Below are 27,713 nucleotides of genomic sequence, written 5' to 3' on the forward strand. Positions count from 1 at the left end.
GTTGGGTGCGTATATATTTATAAGTGTTATGTCTTCTTGGTGGAGAGTCCCTTTTATCATTATATACTGTCCCTCTTTATCTTTCTTTATCTGTTTTGGTTTGAAATCTACCTTGTCTGATATTAGTATAGCGACACCTGCTTTCTTTTGTTCATTATTAGCTTGGAGTATTGTTCTCCATCCCTTCACTCTGAGTCTGTGTTTGTCTTTGGGGCTGAGGTGTGTTTCCTGGAGGCAGCATATTGTTGGATCTTGTTCTTTGATCCATCCTGCCACTCTGTGTCTTTTGATTGGGGAGTTCAATCCATTTACATTTAGAGTGATTATTGAGACGTGGGGGCCTACCACTCCCATTTTGTGTCTTGTTTTCCGGTTTTCTTCAGTTTCCTTTGTTTCTCGTCCCATGGTTTAATCTGTTCTGATGTAGAGCTGCTACTCTCTGTTGTTGTCCTTCTACTTATCTCCTCTGCTCTTGGTTTTGTAGCCCCTTTCCTTTTTTGTATTTTTCAGGAATGAGGGTTTTCCTGAGGATTTCCTGAAGAGGAGGTTTTGTGGCAATGAACTCCCTTAATTTTTGTTTATCTGGGAAAGTTTTTATTTCTCCATCGTATTTGAAGGATATTTTCGCTGGGTAGAGAATTCTCGGCTGTAGATTTTTGTCCTTCAGATTTTTGAATATATCATTCCACTCTCTTCTAGCCTGTAAAGTTTCTGCTGAGAAATCTGCTGATAGCCTGATGGGGGTTCCTTTGTAGGTTAGTTTCTTTTGCCTGGCTGTCCTTAATATTTTCTCCTTGTCGTTGACTTTTGCTAGCTTCACTACTATATGCCGTGGAGTTGGTCTTCTTGCATTGATAAAGTTTGGAGATCTATTGGCTTCTGTCACCTGAAGATCCATCTCCCTCACCAGATTTGGGAAGTTCTCAGCCATTATTTCTTTGAATAGGTTTTCTGCCCCTTTCTCCTTCTCTTCTCCCTCTGGTATACCTATAATCCTTACGTTGCATCTCCTAATTGTGTCTGATAATTCTCGGAGAGTTTCTTCATTTCTTTTAAGTCTTGCTTCTCTCTCCTCCTCTGCCTGCAACAATTCTATATTGCCATCTTCCAAATTGCTAATTCTTTCCTCCATATTATCGGCCCTACTGTTCAGAGCATCTAGATTTTTCTTAATCTCCTCTATTGTGTTCTTCATTTCCAATATTTCTGTTTGGTTCTTCTTTATCGTATCAAACTCTTTTGTGACATAGCTCCTGAACTCGTTGAGTTGTCGGTCAGAATTCTCTCTTAACTCATTGAGAATCTTAATGATGGCTGTTTTGAAGTCATCGTCATTTAGGTTATATATCTCATTTTCTTTGGGATTGTTTTCTGTGTATTTGTTGCTTTCTTTCTGTTCTGGAGATTTAATGTATTTTTTCATATTGCTTGATGTTGTTGATTTGTGCCTCCGCATGGAGATAGAGTTTAGTTGCTCCTTTCACTTGTTTCAGCTGCTGCGGTGGGAGGAGCAGCTGTTTATATTTCACCAACCAGGAACCCTGTCCGTAGTTGCTAACTGGGCCTGGGCCCCTCTTCGTAGCCACAGTGGCCCTTTGGATTCCCTCCTCTGCCGTGGGGGCCGTCACAGGGGGGCTTCAGGCTGCAGGTGCCTACTGTTGCAGCCCACCTAGATGTGCTCTCTCCTTGGGGTCTGCAACGGTGTTATGGGCTTTTCCAGCGGCCAGGGGTGGGATCACTTATATTTGTCGCTCCGTTGCTGTCGGCACCCACCAAATCTCACTTGTCCTCTATGGGTCGCAGGAGAGCTATTGGCATCTTCTACAGTCTGTGGTTAGTACACCTAGCTATGCTGCTTTTGCCCTGGGGTCTTCCAGCCTTGTGGCTGGCGGCTGGGTGCCTTCTACTGGTGCTGTGCAGAGGCTTTCCCTAAGGCTGCTGTGAGCCTGTAGGGTTTCCCCCTAGGCTACTAAGCTGGATCTCTGGAACTCTCTCCAGCCCCGGTCCTCTCCGAGATCTCCGGCAATCCCTAGTCCCACGGGGCGGGCAACGGCAGCTGGGAGATCTCCGTGCCCTCCGTGTCTCTCTCTGGGACCCTCCGGGCGCCCCGAGCACCAGGCTGGGTCTCCCTGCCAATGGCGGGGAGAGACTCTCCCCGCGGGCTCAGGTGTGCAACTCCAAAGTTTCCCTCTGCGTTTAGGAGTAATTGCAGGGGGTTTAGGTAGGGTTCTGGTCACCTGTTTCCACCGTCGCTCCTCTGTTGTGTTCTCGCTCCTGCCCTAGATGTGTGTGGATCCTCTGGGGGCGTCCGTTGGAAGAAAGCCGCTTGCGGGTACTAGGCTGCCCGTCGGGGTCGGAGAGTTTTCACCTATTTCCACATCCTCCCGGAGGAAAGTCCATCCGCCTTCCGATGTATAGTCGCGTGGGTGTCTCAGACGTCCTGAGATGCTGTCTGGATATCCTTTGTCAAGCGATAAGTGTCCAAATAATTGTAGACTCGAAGGGCGAGAGACAAAGAGGACTACTCACGGCGCCATCTTGGCTCTTCTCTCCCTCTTTATACCTTCTTTACTGAAGACATACATCTTACTTTCCTTGAATACAAAGATGTTTTCCTTATTAAATTTTAGTAGCTTTAACCACATATATTAGAATTTTAACCCTTAGAAACCTTAATTTTTTGTGAAAACTAAGAAGTAAGCAATTATAAACTGTCTTATGTTAGCATTCTGTGGCTTGGCAAATTTGTAAATACTGTTTATAATTTCTAGAGAAATGCTAATTCATAGTACAATTTTTAAATAAATTACAAGACATGTTTACTGACAGGCCCAAACGTTCTTTTTAGTTTCTTTATAATAACAAGCCAAAAATAGATAAACCTATATTTAATCATTAATGTCTAATATTTTATCTTATTTGGAAATGATCTGGATATTCAAATTTGATCATTACTCACTTAGCAAAACTCTAAGGTTCCAAGTTACCAAAAGGTTTTGAAATTAAGTACATACACCAAAACACATAATTATTGTTAAAAAGTTCGCCTAACACTCGTATCTTTTTCACATGTATTTATTTTACTTGTTTCCATGCTGATAACTCTGAAAATATGTTCATTTTAATCAAAGCAACAATCTTAAATAAGCTTTTATTTACCAAATATTATTTTATATCATGTTAGCTTGAAAGACATTTGGGTTAGTTTCATTACATTTATATAAGTGCTTACTTTAAGCCAACTAAATAAAGCTCTTTAGAAATTATACCATCTGGAGGTAAGATATCACACATATATAATATACATACAGACACACATACATAATAACTCCACACCTGTTGTTTTAAAATAACTGCCATGAATCAGGTACAGTAATATGTGCCTCACTAGTTATGAAAGAATAATGAAATCCAAATTTTGTTTTAAGTTTTTTCTAATATTTGTGGAGAAGACCTGAAAGATGCTAGATTTGGGGATAGAGTACTCTTATGGCTGTTTTTCTTGCCTTTCTCTTCTTTTTTAAATTCAGTCTTAGGAATTAGTGATGGGCTAGAAAACAGTTCTTGGAGAGGGGAGGCGATAAGCCTTTCTGAGATAAAGGAAATGGGTAGAATCTGAAATGCCTCTAGAGCTGCTTTCCAGTTTTGCAAAGGTTTGTAAGTTGATGACCATTGCTCTTAATTTCTCAGAAATTTAGATTGACCTATAATGTCATTTAAGTTACAATCTACCTGTCCAACTACGTCACCCTAATTTGCTTCTTTCCCTCCAGGTGCTTAGTTTTATTTTAACTTAGGGAAGAAGGCCTAAAAAATTCTTACTAAGCTCTAAATATCAGCTTTCAGTTTGGCTGAATTTCTGATCATAAGTTGCTAAATCCTTTCACATATCTTGTCAGGTTTCAGCTGGGACAAGTAGTAACTACCTGGCAGTATTAAACAACTCCATTAATTTTTTAATTTTAGTTTCCTCTTGACTTTTTAAGGGTAGCAGTTTCCCAGAAAATCTCTGAGTCTCATTAACCCTGGGAGGGGCTCATATTGGGTCCTCCTTCAAAGGTAGCCATGACTTAATAAGTGCACTTTGAAAAGATCTTATCTAATTAGAATGTTCCTTCCAATGGCCAATGTACAAGTTTTGGAGGGTCAAAGGAGCCCCCAAGTGTGGCCACTGTAATTTTAAATTATCCTGGGTTATCTTGCCAGCTGTTTACAGCTATCCCTCTTTTGTTAAGCACTTGCAAGTGTTAACATGAAGCCAGCCAGAGTTCCAAGGGGCGCCTTGCCCATTCAGTAACTGGTAAGCTTTTAGAAGCTCGATTTCTCATTCTTCTCTTAGTTTTGTTTTACTATAAAGTCTGAACAATTTCTAGGGACAGTGTAATGGGTCAGAGTACTATTTGTGAGTATCACTCCCTAAACAAGGTCATGAGCACCCTCACGTGTCTCAGTTTCTCCCACCAACAATCTAAAACTACTGTGGGAGCTCAGAGTGTATGGATGAGCAACCTTCATTTGTGCATCCCTGGACAAGCTGTCAGTTGCTTAGAGTGAACCATCACGATGGAATTCCCTATGCACATCTGGAGGCTCAACCTCGGACACTCCCACTAGGTTCTCAGTTGCCTGAGAATGACTTACAGCTGGGAGGAGCTGGTGTCCCTTCTCTTCAGAAATGAACAAGTTCAGACTCTCATTTTTCTATCAATCAGTTTCTTCAGACTTGATAAACACAATTCTTTCCAGTTTAAAGCCAAATTGAAAAGATCAGCCTGCCTCCATTCACTCTGAAGTTCCCCATAGGCTCCCCTTACCTAGGAATCCCCCCTAGGTTTCTCTTTCCTGGGAATGCCCCATAGATCCCTCTTACCTAGGGTAGGTACTGGTACCCCCTTAAGACATCTAGTCTTAAGGCTTGAAACAACTCATATAAACTCTGGACCATTGACTTAAAATAAGGAGGTCTGGGTTTCAGGAGAACTCACTGGGGTCACCTGAAGAATACAGTGATCCAGGGGACTCAGTGGGCCCCTATTGGTACCAGATGCCGGTTCAGTGTAGATTCCAGTTGGTCTCTGGTGGATTTCTCTGAAATCCTGCTGCAACTACACCAAGAAATATTGACAATCCATAATCAATCTATAAGTCAAAATTGGGGTGAGTTTATTATGAGCCAGGTTTGAGGGCTATAACCCGAGGTCTTCCTTCCCCAAGGAAGGAAGGGCACAAAAGAAGTGGGGTGTACAGAGTAGTTATATGCCATCTTGGAACAAACAGCATACATCACGTGTGATAAGAATGTCCCTTTTACAATAGTCACGAGATTGCTTTGCTGGCACAGCAGGTTGGTAATTAATCCTTAGTTTTTAGGAAGAGATGCTTATCCTTAAGGGAATGCCAATATGGGGGAAGGGGTACATCCTTATCTTTAAGGGCATCATTCTTGTCTTTGGAGTATCATAAATGTTTAAAGCAGATGGACAATGCATGCTCAACAGGCCATGTCAGGCCCTTGTGGAAAAACAAGGTCAGGCCAAATTAGTTTTAAAGTAAATGGCTTCCTCATATAGTCCAATATATCCTATTGCTTTTCCTTTATTTGTCAGAAGAAAGAAGAAATTGGCAATTGTATTGTCTCTTATAATTACCTATATAACTACATTTACTGGCACACACTGTTTTTATCATGTGAAATAGAGTTACGGTCTGGTGTCACATGCTTTCAGCCTGAAGAACTTCCTTTAGTCTTTTTTTGTAAGACAGGTCTGCTAGGAACAAATTACTTAGTTTTTGTTTATCTGAAAATGTCTTTATTTCACCTTCATTTTTTAAAAGATAGTGTGAAAGATGACCTGAGTGGAGCCATATTAAAATAGGGCCAGAGCAGCCATTTCAGAGGAATTGTCTTGCATGTCTTGTTTTCTTTATCTTCCAAACTGGACCAAACTGCCAGCATTCCAGGAATTCGGTCAGGACAAGAATATCCTGTCCATAAGGACCGATGAAATTGGACTTTGCTCCTGACCAGATAGCCAACCAATCAAGGAAGTACCAGTCTAGCCTTTTGCCTCCAACCTCAAGCCAGTCAATGAAGTACATACAAACTTAGCCTTACCTCATCTAGCACCAATGAACACTTCCTTAACACAACTTACCTCATCCTCCCTGTTTCCCATAAAAACCCTAAATCCCTCTCCTGTAACTGGGACACTATCTGGGTTTCTACCTGAATCTGTGCTCCCCAAATTGCAATTCTTTGATCCCAAATAAATGCTTTGTCTTGTAAACTTGTTTCTGTTTTTTGTAGGTTGACAATAGTTTTGCTAGATATAAGATTCTTGGTTGACTTTTTTTTCTTTCATCACTTTGACTATGTCATCCTACTACCTTCTGCCCTTCATTGTTTCTTTTTTTTTTAAAGATTTTATTTTTCCTTTTTCTCCCCAAAGCCCCCCAGTACATAGTTGTGCAATTTTAGTTGTGAGTCCTTCCAGTTGTGGCATGTGGGACGCCGCCTCAGTGTGGCCTGACGAGCAGTGCCATGTCTGCACCCAGGATCCGAACCAGTGAAACCCCGGGCTGCCGAAGCAGAGCGCACGAACTTAACCACTCAGCCATGGGGCCGGCCCCCCCTTAATTTTTTCTGATGAAAAGACAGATATTAATTTTATTGGGATTCCCTTCTGCATAAGACATTTTTCTCTTGCTGCTTTCAAGACTTTGTCTTTCACATTTTTGACTATGGTGTATCTGGGTGTGGATCTCTTTTGAGTTTTCCTATTTGGATTTCATTTAACTCCTGGGATATGTAGATTCATTTCATCAAATTTGTGAAGTTTTCAGCAATTATTTCTTTGAGTATTTTTCTGTTCCTTTCTCTCCTCTCCTTCTGGGACTCCCATTATGTGTTGGGTATGTTGGTGCACTTGGTGGTGTCCCACATTTCTTTGAGGCTCTGTTTGTTTTTCTTCATTCTTTTTTCTCTCTGTTCTTCAGATTGCATAATCTCTTGATCTGTCTAATCATATTTATTAATATCTGCTTCCTGCAAAGCAATTTTTACTCAACAAAGTTCACCTGTAGTTAAATTATGAAATAATAAGCCTTTTCCATCTATACTAAAAGAAAGAAAATATGCCTTTATATTGCAGTCCTTCGTTATCAATGGGTTCAAGTTTCCTCTGATTTTGGAGGCAGGTAATGAAATGATGTGGTTTCTGAGACCTTAAACCCTAAAATCTCTGCCAATGAAGTTCAGAGACATACAGATCAGTTCAGCATTTGAAACCAAATTTTTGTCATACATCCATGTGTTGGAGTTTGTGAAATTGAGTGGTTTCCTGTTTTGTGCCTAATAGATTCATAGTCATATTGCACAAGTTGTTGTTCATACTCAGGCATTTTCTCCTTCCCTGTTCCACCAGGTTTTGCCTGCCCAAATCCACAGCTGTGCTTCTGCACCAATTACTTTGTGAAACATTTCTGTTTCTTTTTTCCAGGCATCTAGTGGAAATTATTATTTCATCCCGTACATCGTGACACCATGTGCTGATTATTTTTGCTGTGAGAGCGATGCCCAGAGGCGTGCCTCGGAGTACATGCAGCCCAACTGGGACACCATCCTGGGCCCACTGTGTGTGCCCCTGGTGGACAGGTTTACTAGCCTCCTCAAGGACATCCACGTGACCTCATGGTAATTCCCATCACCTGTCAACAACCCTGGGAGCTTTTCCAGAAATTGCCCTTCACATTCATGGAGGCAATAAACCCTCAAAAGACCACAGTGCCAGAGAATGGGGAACTCTGGCCAATCATTCTTAAGTTATCCTGGAATCCATTATTGTCCCTTACTACCTCACTAAGTTGGGCCACTGAAGTGTATCCAAAACAGAATAAAACTAGAGTTAGGAGGTCAGGGTAAAGCCAGCGTCTGGCCCTGACTCCCTGTGTGACCTTGATAAATACTTCTGTGCAGCAGTTTTCTCATCTAGAAAATAAGGTAGTTGTCACGAATTTTTTTCTAATGCTTTCTTTCAACTCTGACATTCTGTGTTTCAAGATCATTTCTGAACATGATCCTCCCTCCATCCATTGTTGAGGTGTTAAAATGCCTCAGCAAGGTCATTGTGACCATAAGTTCTTATGCTATCAAAGTCGGGATGCATTGAGTCAAGCTGAAGCCATCCTGACCTCAGGATGTACTGTGATGTGTCCTTTGTACACTTCTTTCGGAGACAATGTGGAATACTGATTCAGAGGTAGACAGGTTTGGGTTGAATCCTGGGTCACGCACTTCCTAGCTGTGTAGCCTTGTAAAAGTCAGCTCACCTCTTTGAGCCTCGGTGCTCAAGAAATCATGCCTTAAAATGTTCTTGTTCTAAAAGTTGAAGGCAGAAAAATGATTCTACTTAACAAAAGGATCCAATTATTTTCCTGGCAGCCAATTTAAAGGATTTACTCCTGTAAATGTCACAAGGAGAAGGATTTGTCCTTCCAAAACAAATGAAAATCCGAAGCATTGACCGAACTGACTTATAATGAAATGTAAGGCACCACACATCCCACTTTGGCCCAAATCGTGGCACCCTGAACTGTGGAGTGTTACTGTTGTAGTACTGGTATGAGGCACACACTTGTTAACAGTCTCTTCTCTTTTTCTGTCAATCACCTCCTCTCTGGACTAGAGTTTCTTCTACAGAATTTAATGGGAAGAGAAGACTAGGAACCCAGATGTGTGACTGCATGCCAACATAGAAAGCAAATGAGGGACCTTTTGTGGCACATTTTTGGAAAGCCTCATTCAGTCACACCTTGCTAACTATTGTCTTATTGCGGAATGAAAATTTTAGTCAAATTTAGGGAGAAAGCTCTACCAATATCATGTTTTCAGGTCTGACAAGGAAGCAGGCTAGCTTGAGTCTGTCAGGTAAAGCCAGATCTTTGCAAGAAATGGACTCAAGTTTGTTTCTCATTCAATGTGTGTGTATATCAGTAGGAAAACTGGCTTAATTTCAAAGGGCTTGAAATACCCCTTGGTTGATTCCACCCATTGAACTGGCAGATACCTGGCAATGGTTAGTGAGAGAATAAATGGTACTTACGGTTTCAAACATCTATAACAGGGATGGCAGATAAATTTTTAGCTAGGTGCCAACTCTGATAAATTGATACAGGCTGCCTGGAGCCCTGTGCTGAAAAGGAGTTTGATGCCATTTCTAAGTTCACATCAGTTAGCAACATCTTCCCTGGTTTCCAGCGGCAGAAATGGCTGCATGTTTATTACATATATGCTGTCCCCAAGCCGTACTCAATTCAGTGTTTTGTTTATGTACTTACAAGTTACCGTTCTTATTAGGTTTTTTAGTTTATTAAAACTATTTTTCAGAATTGCCCTTGAAAACAAGGCTAAACTGAAGCATACAATTTTACTTGTCAGGCTAAACTAATAACACTTTAATTGCTTTGATGCCTTTATAGTCCACCAAATGGACAACGGCTGTCACCCAACTTACTCATTAAATTAATGATAGAATTTTAAACAATGGCAGAACCTGCTAATTTGCTCATCATTGGGGTGATAAGCAATAGACAAATAAGGAAATAAAAAAGCAATGTGCTGATATTTTTATATCAGAGTGCTTTCTGTGGGGCATCACTTCATTCTTTCAATGTTAATCGAAATGTTATAAGAATTGGATTGTAGACACATTTATTTGGCATCGTTTTATAATTATTAAGAGTAGGTAACATTTGTTCTTATGTGTTGTTTCTCTTTCTGTGCAGACCATTGTTTAATTGAGCCTCACTCTTTTTTAGTAAATAGCCTAATTTTACTGTATACAGTTAAATCATTTCAGCTGCTTAATGGGTTGACAGTGTTCCTGCTTGGTAAAGCCCAGTCTCCATAAACAAAGTTACTTGGGAAGTAGACGACATATTTAAATCAGTCTGTGGTCATTGTAAGTTGGCCTCCATATACCAAATTAGATCTTTTTTTACAATTTTTAAAAAATTTTTTGAGGAAGATTAGCCCTGAGCTAACTACTGCCACCAATCCTCCTGTTTTTGCTGAGGAAGACTGGCCCTGAGCTAACATCCGTGCCCATCTTCCTCTACTTTATACGTGGGATGCCTGCCACAGCATGGCTTGCCAAACGGCGCCATGTCTGCACCTGGGATCCGAACCAGCAAACCCTGGGCCATGGAAGTGGAACGTGCGCACTTAGCTGCTGCGCCACTGGGCCAGCCCCAAAGATAATTTTTAAAGATTTTAAACCAAGTACGAGATACTAGCATTGGTTCTTTGAGAGGCTGTGGTGAGACATTCTAGTGTGGTTTTAAACTGCTTTAAATATTTGTATACATCCCTATTATTAGCTAGATGCCCACATGAGGGAAGTTTTATGTTTTACTTTAGAAAAGCCTTCTGATGGTCAGACATGACAGGGAGAGTGGGGAGTGGGAGGCAGACGTGGTCTGTAGGCTTACAGGCCCGGCTTCCTGGATTGCTTGTGGACACATCCAGTTTCCGGCTCTCAACCAACCAGAAAAAGCTTCATGATTACTAGCTGGGGACACCTGCTGGATTCATTTTAAAGAAGTTCTCATTTTACTGTGTTTCTTGGCTTTTGGAGTTTTGTTTCACTTTGTGATAATCTGTTCTTAGTGGGGGCAATAACTGTTCAGGTAAGGAAACTTCTTGCCCTCTGTGTGTTTGAAAATACCAGAGGAAGTGGGGTGGGGTAGGGTGGCTAGCAAGTCCTATGTGTCATCCAAATACAGATGGGGCCAATTTTGAAAATACTGTAATGAAGTGATTTTTCTTTGTTATTGTTTAGTGGTTAGTTTCTGCAAAATGTGACTAACCAGTAGGACGTGTCTCCCATTTGCTGGCTGAGGTCTGGGCGAGGCCCCTGTGTGTTAGCCTGAGTTCTGTCAGTGAGAACCAGGTTTGTTATGGCTGCTAAAGGAAACAGAGTCCTGGATGTGTGTAGATATGACTGGAGATTTTCATGTTTCCCTCTCCAGTGCTTATTACAAAGAAACCTTGCTAAATGACATCCGGAGAGCCAGAGACAAATACCAAGGTGATGAGCTGGCGAAGGAGCTGGCCCGGATCAAACTCCGCATGGATAATACTGAAGTTCTGACCTCAGACATCATCATTAATTTACTGCTGTCCTACCGCGATATCCAGGTATGAAATACACTTTACTGAGGCTGACACATGCCGAGTTCTTCCTTGGCATGAGGAATTCCTCATGTAAGTACTCTTACACTAGGATGGTTAGGTAGCTGTTGTAGAGACAAATAGGTATGTGGCTAGGTCATAGATCACCTAGCATATCTGCTATGGTGGAAATAGGGCCACTCCAACGATAACTCATGTACAGTACTGCTCAATAAAGGAACTCAGAATTTCACAGTTTATATGCATTTTATGCAAGGCATTCTTCCAAGCCTTTGCAAATCCTAACTTATTTAATCCTCTTCACAAGCTTATGGGATATTTACTCTGATTGTCTCCGTTTTACAAATGAGGAAACTGAGGCACAGTGAAGTTAAGTAACTTGCCTAAGGGCGCACAGCAGTTGGCAAAGTCAGGATTCAAACTGAGATGACTGGCTCAGTTGTCCTTAACTCCTCTACTGTGATGCTTCCTTTAGGCTTTTGTCACTTCCTTCTTTGTTTACCACCACCCATCAGTGACAGGGAGGGCAGGGGCAGCAGAGGCATGTCCAGGACCCAGGGAATGTAGATGTTTATTCTAAGACAAGCATCAGAGGCTTCTGGAGAGTTCTTGAGACAGGATTTGTGGGATGTGGCACCATGAAGGAAATCAGCATTTCCTTCCTCCAATTTTAGTGCCAGTGAGCCATTTCTAAGGACGTCCTGCCTTCCTTCCCTTTGGAGGAACACAGAGCAGTGCACTTTACCTGCAGGATTCTACAAAGCCACATTGGAGGTTGTTGGCCACTGGTTGTTAAATCTAATGAGAGAGGCATCCATTTATGACCTGAACCAAGAACAGAGTCAGCCACTAAGAAACTCATGCCCGTAGTGATAAACAGATGCATCTAATTGATTTTAATAGCAGATGCTAGTAGGGATTATGATGATGATTAAACCATGCCCCATGGGATAGAGAATGGGAATGGCTTTTCTTGAAGTCTTTCTTCCCTTGAGCTGTTGGCTTCCTTCTGTCCTTGCCTTCATGCATCTCTCCTTTTTATAATCTTCCGTCAGTGGATCTCTGAGACTCAAAGGTGAGCCAGAAGCTTCTTGGAATACGCTGCCTTCTCTTTCCTTGGGCAGCAGCATCAAGGTGCAGAGCCATAAAACAGGCATGGGATTTTGGTGGGAAGTCATCCTCCACTAACTGTGGCCGGCTGTCAGCGAGTTGGCCATTGACAATGATTCTAAGCCTGGCTGAAAGGGTAGCAGATGGCACTGCTCACAGGGGATCCAGCTGAGACAAACATGGCAACAATTTTTCCCTGGGTAATTATGCGGTTTAGAACAGTGATTCTCAACCGGGGGACATGTGGTAGTGTCTGGAAACATTTTTTGGTTGTCACAACTAAGGGGGAGGGGGAGGTGCTACTGGCATCTAGTGGGTTGAGGCCAGGGATGCTGTTTAACATCCTACAGTGCACAGGACAACCGCATAACAGAGAACGATCCGGTCCAAAAATGTTAGTAGTGCTGATGTTGAGAAGCCCTGGTTTGGATTAATTTGATTATTTCTGGCAAAATAGGAAAGACTGGGATGTTTCCTCCCTCTACATGGCAAGTGACTGTAAGATTCCTTGTATGTCTATGTCCAGCTCATTTTAATTCAATGCTTTGCTGGTGGTGGTAGCTCTCTTGCACTCAAAACGTGGTAGCTGTTTCCTGGCTGCTGGGCTCATTTGCTTTCTTTTGTTGCCTTTGAATCTAACCTCCTTCCCTTGATCCTTTTGTGGCCTCTGAGAGCAGGGCTTCTTTCTCTGTCTTCTCTCTCATCCATCTTTTTTCTTATCTTATGGTCTTATTTCTGTTCTATTAAGGGCTACAAATACCTTCTCTAAATGCTGTCTGTAGGGAAAGGCTTGTATTTAAATGCTGAGGCTGTCTCATATTTACAACTGTTCAGAAAAATCTTTGAAGAGCTGTGTTTCCTCTCTTTCTCACCTTGGGACCTCTTGCCAACAGGACTATGACGCAATGGTGAAGCTGGTAGAAACACTGGAAATGCTGCCTACGTGTGATTTGGCTGACCAGCATAATATTAAATTCCACTATGCTTTTGCACTGAATAGGTAAGAATGATAATGTCCATACAGGGTTTTGAAACACACTGTCTGTTAAATTCTGCTTCTTTCTTTCATTCAACCGTCATTGAGTAGGAGCCAGATCATGTGCTAAATGCCAAGGTTAAGAAAATGGGCAAAGTATGGTCTTCGTTTTCGGAGATTTTGTCTTTGGAACATATATTGTACCTGTGAGGTCATACATGTAACTAAATCCCTAAGAAGCTTCTGTGGGGTCTTCTGGGCTGGGTTTTGAAGGCTCATGAGTACGAATTGCCTCATGGGCAGAAGAGTGTGTGGGATGGAGATGTAAAAAGGCCATTCCACTTGGCCAGAAGTGTGAGCACAGAGGTCTGCATGTGCAATGTGCCCTCAGGGAACATTCAGTGTGACTAGAACACAAGATGCTAGTGAAGCAAATACATGCAGTGAAACCAAGCATGGAGGATGGGACCATGTCTTGAAAGGACCTTGTGTACATGAATAAGGAGTTGATAGTATCTTGTAGACTGTGGGCGACTAGTTTAAGCAACAGGGTTAACACTGAATGATAGGAATGAGGGTGCTATCTTTATGTACTAGTATAATCTGAACTTTGGAATACAAATTACCAGGCTAGGTAGAGTATATGAGACTTGGAAATTCCTGCCTGGAGATCATCAGCCTTAAAAGCTTATGTGCTAGGGGTATTAGCTAAGATGCTTTAACAAGGAGACCCCAAATGCAATGGTTCAAATAAGACTGACATTTCTCTTTCACATAGCAGTCTAGAGGTGAGGGGACCAGGCTGGTGGCATAGTACTGCTCCAGGGGTTGTCCAGGGACCGACCTTCTGACCATTTTGTAGCTCTTTTATTCCTGAGAGTGTTGTCCTCTCCTTCTAGTTGAAGCTAGGTCACTACTACTAACCAGTAGGACGTGTCTCCCATTTGCTGGGTCAGGTCTGTGCTTCTAGCCTATGGAAAGGGGGAAAGAGTGGAAGCTCAGGGCAAGCAATTTCTTTTAAAACGAGTAGAATTTGCACATGTCACTTCTACTCACATTCCATTGGTGAGAGCATAGTCATATGACCCCATCTGGCTGTAAGGGAAGCTGGGAAATGTAGTCTGTAGCTGGGCAGCCATGTGCCCATCCATAATCAGCTACTGTGGATTGGGAGGATAACTAGGAGTTTGCCACATTCAACCTCACAATATTCCAGAGGCCTAGATGTCTTAGTCCTCCAGTCTCCCTTCCTCCCCTGATGAGATGCAGGAAGAGGAGCAGCACTAGGTGAATATGGTGAGAACCATACCCAAATGCACTTCCCACTGGTCCTCTTCTGGAGCCAGGAATTGGTCACATTGAATAATACAGCAAAAAACCCTGGGAGGGTATTCAAATTTGGCATGAGCGCCAAAGAGTTCTGGCACCTCCTCATCAACCTTCCGTGGCCAACATCTTCCACAGGGAATGAATAAAGTGAGGGTTGGAGGTGACCTGACTTAGGGGACTCTTGTGTCTGGTTTCTCAGAGGCATTGCTTTGCTTTTAGCAGCTGGGTTAGGCTACAGATTGTGGACATGCCACTGGCAGCATCTGCAGGACAGCAGTGATACCAAAGCCCACAGCTTCAGGAGTTTGTAACACCTAAGAGGTCACAGCTCTCTCTTTTTTATATTGAAGTAAAATGTGCAGGCAGTGAAATGCATAGATCTTAAGTATACAATTCGATGAGTTTTGATAGATGAATATACACGTGGAAACAACACCTCTGTCAAGATATAAAACATTTCCATCACCCCAGAACGTTCCTTTGTGTCCCTTTGCAGGCAATCCCCACCCCTCCGTAGGCAACCACTGTTGCAACCTCTGTCTCCATAGGTTAGTTTTTTCTGTCTTTGAACTTCATATAAATGGAATCACACAGTATGTATTTCTTTCGTGTCTAGCATCGTGTTTGTGAGATTCACCATGCCCTTGGATGTATCACTGGTTCATTCCCTCTCGTTGCTGTGGAGTATTCCATTGTATGGATATGCCACAATTGATCTAACCATTTTACTGCTGATAGACCTTTAGGTGGTTTCCAGTTTGGGGATACTAAGGACAGTATTGCTATGAACATCCTTGTGCATAATTTTTGTGCACATATGGACACATTTCTGTTGGGTATACAGCATATGCGTGTGTCCTGCTGTAGCAGACACTGGCTAACAGTGATAGTCAGGCTTCTGATTCCTTTTTTGGGGGAGCCTTCATGGTCTCTATGAAAATGTGCCTGTTCTCTCCCCAGTGGTCTCTAAACTCAGCATCCCAAGGCGGGGAACATTGGTAAGGCATCTTTGTTAAGCCTGAAAAAAAAGTCCTGTAACTCTGTTCCCCCCAGGAGTAATGGATTCCTCTTTTATTTATACTTAATTATACTTGATTGATCCTTGATTTATAAGAATTAAATGAGTTATCACTGGTGAAGTTCCTGGAAGAATGCCTGGCATACCGTAAGAGCTATAAAAAAAGTGGTCTGTTAAATAAAAACTAAGAAGGCCATTTAAGTCACTCACCACCCTGTCTTTTCCCAGACAGAGTAGAGGTAACTCTTGTCAAACAGAGTGAAACAATCTAATTACCATCCACTCAGAGTAATAAAAGAGTAAAACAAGTTTTGAAATGGAAAATAAGTATCTAATGGGTGTGGCAGGATGAAATCATCCTGGGGTGAATGAGTTTCCAATTTGGAAGCAGAGTGGCTGGGATCGAGCACCAGAGAGCCACTTTCTCTCTGCTGGGTCTTTTCCTTCTGGTCTGATTGTGCCCTCTCGGACAGTGGCTTGTGTTGTAGGCCAGGCAGGGTCCTCAGTGCCGAGAACCTCATTTCCTCCAGTCAACTAGGGGTTTCCTGTAGAATTGCAGTGGTTGCTTCACTTATGCACGTGCTCCAATCCTGAATTTCACATTTTTGCTTTCAGTAGAACTTGGCCAGCTGTCACCATAGTCGCAGTAGGGTTTGGCATTAGGCACAGTTTTGAGGACATTTATGGAGTACCTTGTGTCTATAAAGGAGAGAATTGTGATAGACAAATAATGAATTTTTCTGCGTTGCAGTTGACTTTTAACTCTTAGGACGTGGAGCGAATCATAGTCGTGAATTAGTTACTAAAGGTTGGTAGTAATGAATAATGTTTGACCCTCAGATTGCAAGGGCTCCCTGTTACTGGCCCTTGCCGATTGGCTTGAGCCGGCTGCTTTCCCTGGTAGCTTCCGCTGTCCTGCATTCAGAAGCCCATTCAAAGTGACTTCAAGTTTCCACTGAGCAGTTAAACTGCTTGCCTCTCAATGGGAGAATTCTTTATGAGCAATTTTTATTTGCTGTTCTTTTTACAGACAGGACTTTATTAGGTATGCTAATACAGCCAGAAGATTCTGTCTAGGGATCCAGGCAGCAGGATGGTCTGGAAGAAGAAGAACGGAGTCACAGTCCTAGGTTAAAAACAGCAAAACTTGCCTGTCACAAAGTAGGAGTGTACTCATATCCTATTCCCTGCATCTTTGGGTCAAGACTGCTAACTCTGGCAAAATTTAACTCATTGAATTACTCAGCAAGTGAAGGGAGACTGAATGCATGACACATTTATTGGAATCTCTGATGTGGCACTCTATAAATAAGGTAAGGCGAGTGATAGAGAGAGGAAGATGCTCTGTGAACCTTCAAACGTGTGCCGGGAACAGAGACGATATGAGATGAGTGATACTGAATTCAGCCCACACCCTGCAGGCTTGTTCCAGACCCTACAGCTCTCACCTCATCCTCAGCCTCTGGGCTACCCAGGCAGTCATTGCTCAGGTGGAGGGACACATGTTCCCAGGAGGGCTGTATGGGCCCCTTGTCTCTGCAATAACCGCCAGCCTCCTTTTCTCTGTCTCTTCTGTTTACGTTCCCTGTTCAATCTCACCATCTTAATTTATATGTTTATATATAAATAGTGATTCTTTGCTACGTGTCTGTCAAAAGTAGAAAAATGATGACATCTCCCCACTTTTCTAGTGCATTTTTCTCCAGGTACCTAAAAGTATGTTGCAAAAGAAGGACACATATTGGTGGTGATTGTTTTCCTGGTGGTGAAGAGAACCACAAAATCTGTGAACTTAGATGGAATCATCTGGTCCAAGTCCTTTATTTTAGAGAAGGGGAGGAAGAAAGTAAGTCAAAGGCCCAAAATATAACAGCTGTTCAATAAGAGATCTGGGACCGGCACTGGGGAGTTTTAGCACAGGGCTCTGCATACACTGGTTTAATAATATCCTGGCATAATCAGTAAAGCTCTTCCCAGAAAGCTTTTATTTTGTCTGCCTGAAGGACAACCCAGACAAGCCATGGGCCTCATGGAATTGTAGGGCCGTCCTTTTATATATCCTGCTTTGTCGTATATGATGAGAACATTAGATGGTAGATGAATATTAAAGCCACTTTCATCAAATGTACTTTTTATACGAAAAACCTAGTTGCATTTTTTTCTGAGAAATGGACCATCTCTTTATCTTAGTGATGGCCTTGCTAATAAGACATGTTTTCCTTTTGAAAAATATTTATCCAAAGGACTTACCACTTCCATCTGTCCTTGTTCCTCCCCAGTGGCCTCCTTGAACCTGCAATATCTTCCTTTTCTGTCTACTTCCTGCCCGGTTCCTTCTGTTTTGTTCCTCCTTCATTTGCTGACTTATTTATGTGTTAGTGGAAGGGCTTTGTGCTTAAGGAGGAGAGAGCTCATGGGAGGTGACTAAAGTTAATGAGTGATTAAAAAATATAATCACGTGTGTATGTAGCATGCACACATACACACAGGTATACAGACAAGCGAACTTGTTCTCTTCAAACTAATTGAGCTACAATGCGCTGCGTTTATTTTGACAATGCTGCCATTATTCAGAATATCATGGTGTCAGTGAGGAAGAAGGGATTTTTTTTCTTAGGAATTGACTTAAGAGCCAGCTTACATGGCACATGGGAAATCAGTATCATTACTGGGGGCTTTGAAGGCAAACAGATTTGGGTTGAATTCTGGCTCCTATACTTAAGTGTTATGGCTGTGGTCAAGCCACTAAATCTCCTGAAGCCTTAGCTCCTCATACGTAAAATGGGATACTACCATCTACTATGTGGTGAGTATTACTTGGAGTTCTCCTGGCACGAAGCAGGTGCTTGGCTGTGGCTGTGACGATTACCATGTAGCTTGCTTACTCATATTTTTACTAAGTTTGGGAAAGAACTTTTGACCCTTTCCAAATATCAAAACTGCTAGCAAAGTAGAGATTTGCCATCACAGTAGATATTTAAAAGGAAGACATTTCATAAAGAAAAGTTGATAAAAGTGCTGTTAGCATGAGAACATGTCTGGGGTAAGTATATGGTCCTCTGAGGTGACCATTTTGAATGGGACAGGGTTTATTGAATGTACGTATTTGTGGAAAAAAAAGAATAGTGTGTTTGATAAAATTCAGAGTTTATTACTTTATAGCAGGTTTGTCAACCTGGCACTATTGACATCTGGAGCCGAATAATTCTCTGTGGTGGATGCTGTCTTATGTATTATGGGATGTTTAGCAACATCCCTGGCCTCTACCCAGCAAATGCTAGTAGCATCCCCCACCCCAGTCATGACCATCAAAAGTGTCTCCAGACATTGCCAAATGTCCCATACGGGACAAAACAGCCTTATTTGAGACTACTGCCTTATCACGAGGCATTCTGGGGTGTAAAAAGAGCACATGCTGTGATGTTTGAATCACTTACCAGCAATATGATGTTGACTGTTAAACTCCTTCAGCCTGAGTTTGCTCATCTGTAAACCGGGATGGTGATGCCTGTGCTGAGGATTAAATAAGATACACTATATGCAAATGGCCCGCACAGCCTTGGCAGCTAGAAGGCAGTTAACAAAAGTTCAGTTCCTCCTCCATTTATCCCCCTGCTTTCACTTCTTAATTCAAATGGGGTGGTTACCTGGTGCCATATAAAAAGAATCTCTATCAAAATTCCAATGGCATTTTCCACAGAAATAGAAAAAACAATCCTGAAATTTGAATAGAACCACACAAGACCCCAAATAGCCAAAGCAGTCTTGAGAAAGAAAAACGAAGCTGGAGGTATCACACTTCCTGGTTTCAAACTATGTTACAAACCATAGTAATCAAAACAGTATGGTATTGGCATAAACACAGACACAGAGACCAACAGAACAGAATCAAGAGCCCAGAAATAAACCCATGTTTATACAGTCAACTAATCTTTGACAGGGGCGCCAAGAATACACAATGAGGAAAAGATAGTCTCTTCAATAAATGGTGTTGGGAAAACTAGGTATTCGCATGCAAAAGAATGAAATTGGACCCCTCTCTTACACCATACACAAAAAATTAACTTGAAATGGATTACCGACTTGAATGTAAGACCTGAAACCATAAAATTTCTGGAAGAAAACATAGGAAAAAGCTTCTTAATATTGGTCTTGGCTCTGAATTTTTGGATATGACACCATAAGCACAAGCAACAAAAGCAAAAGTAAGTGGGAGTACATCAAAGTTAAAAGCTTCTGCACAGCAAAGGAAACCATGAACAAAATGAAAAGGCAGCCTACGGAATGGGAGAAAATATTTGCAAACCATCTGTCTCAAGAGATTAATACCCAAAATATGTAAGGAACTCATACAACTCAAAATCAAAAAACCAAATAACCGGATTAAAAAATGGACAGAGGACTTGAATAGACATTTTTCCAAAGAAGACATATAAATGGGCCAACAGCTATATGAAAAGGTGCTCAACATCACTAATCATCGGGGAAATGCAAATCAAAACCACAATGAGAGATCACCTCACACCCATTAGGATGGCTATTATTAAAAAGACAAGAAATAGCAAGTGTTTGTGAGGGTGTGGAGAAAACGGAACCCTTGTGTACTGTTGGTCGGAATGGAAATTGGTGCAGCCACTATGGAAAACAATATGGAGGTTCTTCAAAAAATTAAAACTAGAATTACCATAAGATCCAGCAATGCCTCTTTTGAAAACAGCATCTCAAAGAGATATCTGTGCTCCCATGTTTACTGCAGTGTTATTCACAATAGCCAAGACATGGGAACAATCTAAATGTCCGTCAACAAGTGAATGGATAAAGAAAGTGTGGAATATATATGCAATAGAATATTATTCAGCCATAAAAAAGGAAATCCTGTCATTTGCAAAAACATGGATGAACTTGGAGGATATAATGCCAAGTAAAATAAGATAGACACAGAAAGACAAATACTGTATGATTTTTCACTTATATGTGAAATCTAAAAAAGTCAAGCTCATGGAACCAGAGTAGAATGGTTCCTGCCAGGGCCTGAGGGGCAGGGGAGATGGGGAGATGTTGGTCAAAGGGTACAACCTTCAGTTATAAGATGAATAAGTTCTGAGGCTCTAACGTACAGCATGGTGACTATAGTTAATAATACTGTACTGTATACTTGAAATTTGCTAAGAGAGTAGACCTTAAGTTTTCTCATCACATATAAAATGGTAACTACGTGGGGTGATGGATGTGTTAGTTTACTCGAGGTAATCGTTTCACAACATATATGTATATTAAATCATCATGTACAACCCCCGCAAAAAAAGAATTCAGAGTCAACATAGTAAGTTCCAGGTGACTTACTGGCTTAGTCTGTAGGAATTATGGTTGTTTAAAGTAGACAAGAAAAATTACTTGTAATTTAGCCAAAAAGTTGCCCATAGCTCTCAACTGACCAAGAGTTGGTTGTCCACAGAGCATTTAACTTTGGAATCGTTTGAGAAACATTGCAGAACCACTCTGCCGTTTATAACCAACAAAACCATGGACTGGACCACTGTGGAAGAAATGAAGATAATAGGAACTAATGACATGGTTTTAAGAATTAAATAAGAATGCCATACGAAAAAACTTAGCACAGTGCCCAGCCCATAGAAGATGCTGAATAAAAGTTAATTACCCTTCCGTTTCCCAGCGGAGAATCCCAACCACCAGTCTTATGTCGTCTTCAGCAAGGGTATTTGGGGAAGGCTTCCTGAGAGGAGCTAGGATCTGGAAAGCCATTTGGAGTAAAATGTGAAACTTAGTGAATAGCTTCTGAGCTCTTCCACGTAGGAGTCCCTTGATAGAGAAACTTTGCACAAGAATAATAGAAATGGTCCCGTGCAACCTGGCCCTGTCTCATCTCCTGTGCTGTCCTCCTGGGTCGCTGACCTCCAGCCACCCTCATGTGCCTTCAGGTTTTAAGGGCGGAAGGCTATTCTCCCCTGTGGGTGTTTGCACAAGCTATTTCCTCTGTCTGGAATGCTTGTTGCTTACCTGACTCAATCTGACGATCCTTCAGGGTCTAGTTTAAGTGTCCCTTTCTGAGAGGTTGATATTGCAAAGAATACCAAGTCTAAAACCATGTCCCCGCTGTTATTCATTCTCATAGCACCTGCTCTTTTCCTTCCTGGCACTCACATTTCTGTGTTCACTTGCTCAATACTTATTATCCCTCCCAGTAGACTGTAAGCCTGGGGGGGCAGGGGCCATGGTATACTAGGCCATTGTCTACCCCGTGCCTAATACCATTGTATCACCCACATAGTAGGTGCTCAATCAGTATTTGTTGAATGGGTGAATGAATGAATGACTAAATGATCGACTGTGGTATACAGTTGGATGAGATCCATATAACGAGTATCTGCTACAGTTAGGGTTTGGTAGTCGAAGGCAAATCTATTGTGTTTTTCTTTCTTTATATGTGTATGCATGAAAACTAAAATACCTAAGTCATATATATTCAGTGTACACAGAAAAATATAAAAAAATTACTGGTAATGCCAACTACTCAAAGATTTAAGTACAGCACAGCCCAAAGCAGGGAATTCAGAAGAGTTCAGGCCTGCATAGGCTAGGTCAGGGTCAGAGGTGATGGACGTCTTCTAGTGCGGGATCCCAGGCTGCTTTCTTTTTTTTTAAAGATTTTATTTTTCCTTTTTCTCCCCAAAGCCCCCTAGTACATAGTTGTGTATTTTTAGTTGTGGGTCCTTCTAGTTGTGTCATGTGGGATGCCGCCTCAGCATGGCCTGATGAGCTGTGCCATGTCCGCGCCCAGGATTCAAACTGGTGAAACCCTGGGCTGCCGAAGTAGAGCGCGCGAACATAACCATTTGGCCATGGGGCCAGCCCCCCAGGCTGCTTTTAAAGTGAGATTAGACACGGACTCAGAGGGGAATTTATCTTTCTCACAGAGGAAACACGTACCGCCTTAGTGTCGTTGACTTGTGTGTTAGTCAGGGCAGGGTAACTGCTATAACAAATAACCGAACGATTCCAGGGGCTTAACATAATGCAAGGTTATTGTCACTTTTTTCAACATTCCAATGTGGGTGTATTCCGGTTGAGTAATCTCTTCTCCAGGTGATTGCTTGAGGATCCAGTCTCTTTCCATCTTGGGGCTCTGCCCTCTGTTAGATCTCAGATCTCCTTTCAGCCAGATAAGAAAAGGGAGAGCATGGTGGGTTGCCAGGGGGGTTGTGTGTGTGTTTTTTGTAATGGCTTAATTGAGATATAATTCACATAGCATACAATTACTTATTTAAAGGTACAAGTCAGTGGTTTTTAGTATATTCACAGAGTTGTACAACCATCACAGCAATTTTAGAATACTTTCATCATCCTCCCCCCCAGAAACCCCCGTAGCCATTACCAGTCATCCCCCGACCCCATTTCCCCCTAGCCTCCCTCCCCAGCCCTAAACAACCACTAATCTGTTTTGGCAGTTCCTTAACTGTTACTCCCTATTCTCCCACCTCAGTCCCTAGCCCTAGGAAACCACTAATCTATTTTCTGTCTCTGTGAATTTGCCTTTTCTGGACATTTCATATAGAGAGAATCATATAATATGTGGTCTTTTGTGTCTGGCTTCTTTCACTTAGCATGATGTTTTCAGGGTTCATTCACGTTGTAGCATCTATCAGTACCTCATTCCTTTTGAGAATGAATAATATTCCATTGTCCTGATACACCACATTTTTTTTATTCATTTATCAGTTGATGGACATTTGAGTCGTTTCCACTTTTTGACTGTACCAGGGAGGTTTGTATGAGCCTGGTCAGGAAGTGATGTTCATTATTTCTTAGCACAGTTCATTGGCCAGAATTCAGTCTCATGGCCCAACCTAACTGCAAGGGAAGTTGGGAAATGTGGTGTGGCTGAGTGCCCAGAAAAAAAGAGAAATAGAGTTTAGTGAATACATCCTAGTGTCTGCTACAGCTTACAAATAAGGAGTAGAGTTCAGCTGGATCCATCCTTGTGGAGATCCCTGGGAATGTCGCAGCAGGACCATGAGTTTTGAGGCAAGAATTCTCTTCAGCGCTTGCCTTTGTGAGAAGGGGAAAGCCAGCCTGAGAAATGCCCAGCTCTACATCAGGGCCTGCCAGCCCACCATACAGCTCGGTCTTCACAGATCCTGCTTTGTGGTCCCAGGAGACTGGGAAAGGTTGGGATGGTGGGAGCAAGGGTGCGAGGGTTTAACAGTAGTTCTGCCCTAATATATAACTAGATCCTGTTTGTAGAGTGGGAAAACAACCATTCTGGTCTGTGTGTTTCTTTGGCTCTGGGTGTTGTTCACGCTGAAACACAGGTTGCCTCTAATTGTCCTCTTCTCCTTATGTGAATATGAGGCATCTGGCTGAAGTAGAGCACCTGCCTTCTTGTGGCGGGAGTGGATCTGTCAGGATCCAATCAGGAAACAGAAACCACTCTAAATGTTTAAAATAGGGGAAATTTAATACAGGAAATTGGTTACAAAGGTGATGGAAGAGCGGAGAAGCCAAACAGGAAATTGTGAGGCAGCTCAGAAATTAGCATCAGCAGGAAGCTGCTCACACCCCTCTCTTGGCTGGAGGGGCACAGGAAAGAGGCCATGTTACCAGAACCCAGGAGCCAGGATCACCTGGAACTATTGTGAGCCAGCCTGGTGGGAGTTAGGTCTACAGAAGAGATACAGCTGTTGCTGGAGCCACTACACCAAACAAAAAGAGGAAGAAAGTACTCTGGCTTCTTTCTTCTTCCCCTCCACCAGGCTCCCCCCACAACCCCCGCGACTCACAGCTGGTGATCAGCTGACCTGGGAGCCTGGGAAGCAGCCTGGAGGAGTCAGCAACCCTGTGATGCAGAGCAGGGGAAAGACAGGAATGCATCTGAGGACAAACAGACCAGCGATTGGCTCAGTAGCACACAACTTTCAGAAACACTACTCAGTTTCTATGTATTTGTTAAGTCAACTTTATTAAAGTATAATTAAGGTATAACTTACATGCAATAAAATGTACCTATTCTAAGTGCACAATTTGATGAGTTTGGCCAAAGAGATACACCCATGTAACTACCACCACAATCAAGATATAGAATATTTTATCCCTAAAAGTTCCCTTTTGCCCCTTCCTAGTTACTTCCCCCCACCATCCAGCCCAGTTTGGATAATTCTGATTGACCTGTATTCTAGTTGACTGATCCTTTGTAGTGTCCAAATCTGATTGTATGCCCATTCAGTGATTTTTTTTTTTTTTTTGGTATTTATGTATTTTTCAATTCTGGGACTTCTATTCATCTGTTTTTTAGAGTTGCCAATTCTCTCACAAAATACCCTCTCTCTTCACGTGTACACGTGTATTATATTTATAGAAACAATATATTTATAGTACTTGTTTTAAAGTTCTTGTCTGCTAATTTTAATAACAGAATCATCTCTGGATCTGTTTCTATTGATGATGTTTTATCTTGATTATGGGTCACATTTTCCTGCTTGTATGCATGTCTCTTAATTTTATTGTATTCCAGACATTGTATCTAAAAGTTTTGTTTATTATTCTGAATATCCTTTGTTAGGTCTGGCAATTAGCTGTATGACTCATTTGTTTTTCATTTCTCTTAGAGGATAGCTAGGTTGGGACTGGACCCTACTTTTTTTTTTTTTGCTTGAGGAAAATTGTCCCTGAGCTAACATTGGTGCCAATCTTACTCTATTTTTTGTATGTAGGAATGCCACCACAGCATGGCTTAATGAGCGGTGTGTAGGTCTGTGCCCAGAATCCAAACCTGCGAACCCTGGGCCACTGAAGCAGCGTGCACAAACTTAACCACTACTCCACCGGGCCGGCCTCTGGACCCTACTTTTAATTAGCTTTAGTTCACTTGTGATTAGCCCAACCCCCAACCTCTTGCTCCTCTGCTGCCCTTTTGATCTTGTCAGTATTTGAGCAGGGAGGGTTTGGGGCTACTGTTTCTGATATCTTTAGATTCAGTTTTTGCAAGGCTCTGGAATCCAAACGCTGTGATTATGCATGTGGTATCTTTCTACTTTCAAGCCTCTCCTTCACTGTGGCTTTCTTGGCAAAATTCAGGGGGTGGGGGTGGGGCAAGAGAATTGTTACGCCAAGTACCAATTTGTTTTTGCTTGGGGACCCTTCAAGATTCCTTTCTATCCCATCAGCCCATGCTATTGTCTGAGGCTGGGCTGACTTTCTCCTTGTCCTTACAAAGTTTCTCTATCAAAGGTTCTCTCCTTCACTCTTCAGTACCTAGACCAGGCACCCAAGGATGGAAGCTGTCTCGGCTCTCTGCTCGCCTCTGAAAGATTCGTTTTTCTCTGGAATTCAGTTAATCAAGGCTTCCTTCCTTCTGTTCAGTACGAGTTTTGTATTGTCTTTGTTTTTGTTGTTACCGCAGGAGTTGAAGGCCTTTCACATTCTTCTACATCCTAATTGGAAGCAGTGGTTTTGATGGGCAACCTAAGACAAGTTTTGTTCTAGAAAGGACACTGGTCTAATGAACCATTTTGCTTATTAATGCTCCGGGCTAACTTAGAAGAAAGATTTCTTGGAACTCCATTTGTCTCCTACCCTATGAACTTCTTGTAGATACACAATATGGAAAAGATAGACAGGCAGACAGGATGGTTAGTGACAACTCAATGCTCTGGCAGATCTGTAGCTCACAGTAACCCTGCATGCAAAGTCAAACATGCTTTTCAGATGAAGAACTGAGGCACAGAAAGGGTAACTGACTTGCCTGAAATTCAAATGGGTAGTAAATGGTGTGAAAATAATCAGAATCTAGCTCTATGTGATTCCCAGTCCAATTTGTTCTGTTTTTACTCTGTTCATTTTATTGTGTAAATAATTCATGAATGTTTATAGAGTCTTGTGAAAGATTTTTAAAAATACGTTTAAAGCAGTTGTCCTTCTTAATTCTAATCTCTGATCCCACTCATGTGCAGAAGTAATCTCTCTTGTCAGTTTGGTGTATATCCTTCCAGACAATTTTCTATGCATTTATATACTGTTAAAATGGGTCATACTGGAGGGTTTTAAAAATATGGAACCATACAGGAGATGTCCTGTTATTTTCTTTGTTCACTTAGCAATCAGTGCTTGGAAATCTTTCCATGTCAGTACATATGGTCCTGCTCAGTTTGTCATTCATCTAACAGACATTTATTGAGCACCTGCTATGCACCACATCTGGTTCTAAGTACTGGGGCACAGCGGTCAACAGACCAGACCAAAAGCCCCCTCCCTCTTGGAGTTTACATTCTCCAATGGGGAGAGACAATAAAAAGTAAGTAAAATTATTAAAAAAGGTTAGGGCGATAGGGAGGGCTAGCGGGGCAGGGATGTTGCAGTTACATATTGAGTGCTCAAAGAGTGAAGGAACATACCGTGTAAATATATGAGGGAAGAGCATTTCAGGTAGAGGGATCAGCACATGGAACAGCAGGGCAGCTTATGCAGCCAGAGCAGAGGAGGTGATGGGGAGTGGATGGTAAGAGATGAGGTTGGAGAAATAACTTGGAACCAGATCTTATAGAACCTTGTAGGCCATCGTAAGAAAATTGGCATTTGCTCTGAGATGGTAGCCACTGGAGAGGTTTTTTTAATCGAGGTATAGCTGACGTATAACATTATATTAGTTTCAGGTGTGCAGCATAATGATTTGATGTGTTTTATAAAGATTGCAAAATGATCACCACAATAAGTCTAATTAGCATCCATCACCACACATAGATACAAACTTTTTTTTCTTGATGAGAGCTTTTAAGATTTACCCTCTTGGGGCCGGCCCCGTGGCCAAGTGGTTAAGTTCTTGCACTCTGCTTTGGCGGCCCAGGGTTTCACCACTTCGGATCCCCGGTGCAGACATGGCACCGCTCGTCAGGCCATGCTGAGGTGGCATCCCACATGCTACAACTAGAAGGACCTACAACTAGAATATACAACTATGTACTGGGCGGCTTTGGGAGAAATAAAAAAAAAAAGAGAAGATTGGCAACAGTTGTTAGCTCAGGTGCCAATCTTTAAAAAAAGAAAAAAGATTTACTCTCTTAGCAATTTTTTTTTCT

General features: G+C 42.0%; 1 protein-coding gene across 1 annotated transcript in view; it reads left to right on the top strand.

The window, feature by feature from the left end:
- The window catches only part of MAP3K15 (mitogen-activated protein kinase kinase kinase 15), a 131,983-nt gene that overhangs the window by 43,155 nt on the left and 61,115 nt on the right, over positions 1–27,713 (top strand). Inside the window, exons 4-6 of the mRNA XM_046673390.1 lie at positions 7,500–7,693; positions 11,029–11,197; positions 13,195–13,301. Coding sequence (XP_046529346.1) covers positions 7,500–7,693; positions 11,029–11,197; positions 13,195–13,301 — 470 coding nt within the window. The remainder of the gene's footprint in view (positions 1–7,499; positions 7,694–11,028; positions 11,198–13,194; positions 13,302–27,713) is intronic.

This window comes from Equus quagga, chromosome 10 (genome assembly GCF_021613505.1).
Source record: "Equus quagga isolate Etosha38 chromosome 10, UCLA_HA_Equagga_1.0, whole genome shotgun sequence".
Taxonomy (NCBI): Eukaryota; Metazoa; Chordata; class Mammalia; order Perissodactyla; family Equidae; genus Equus; species Equus quagga.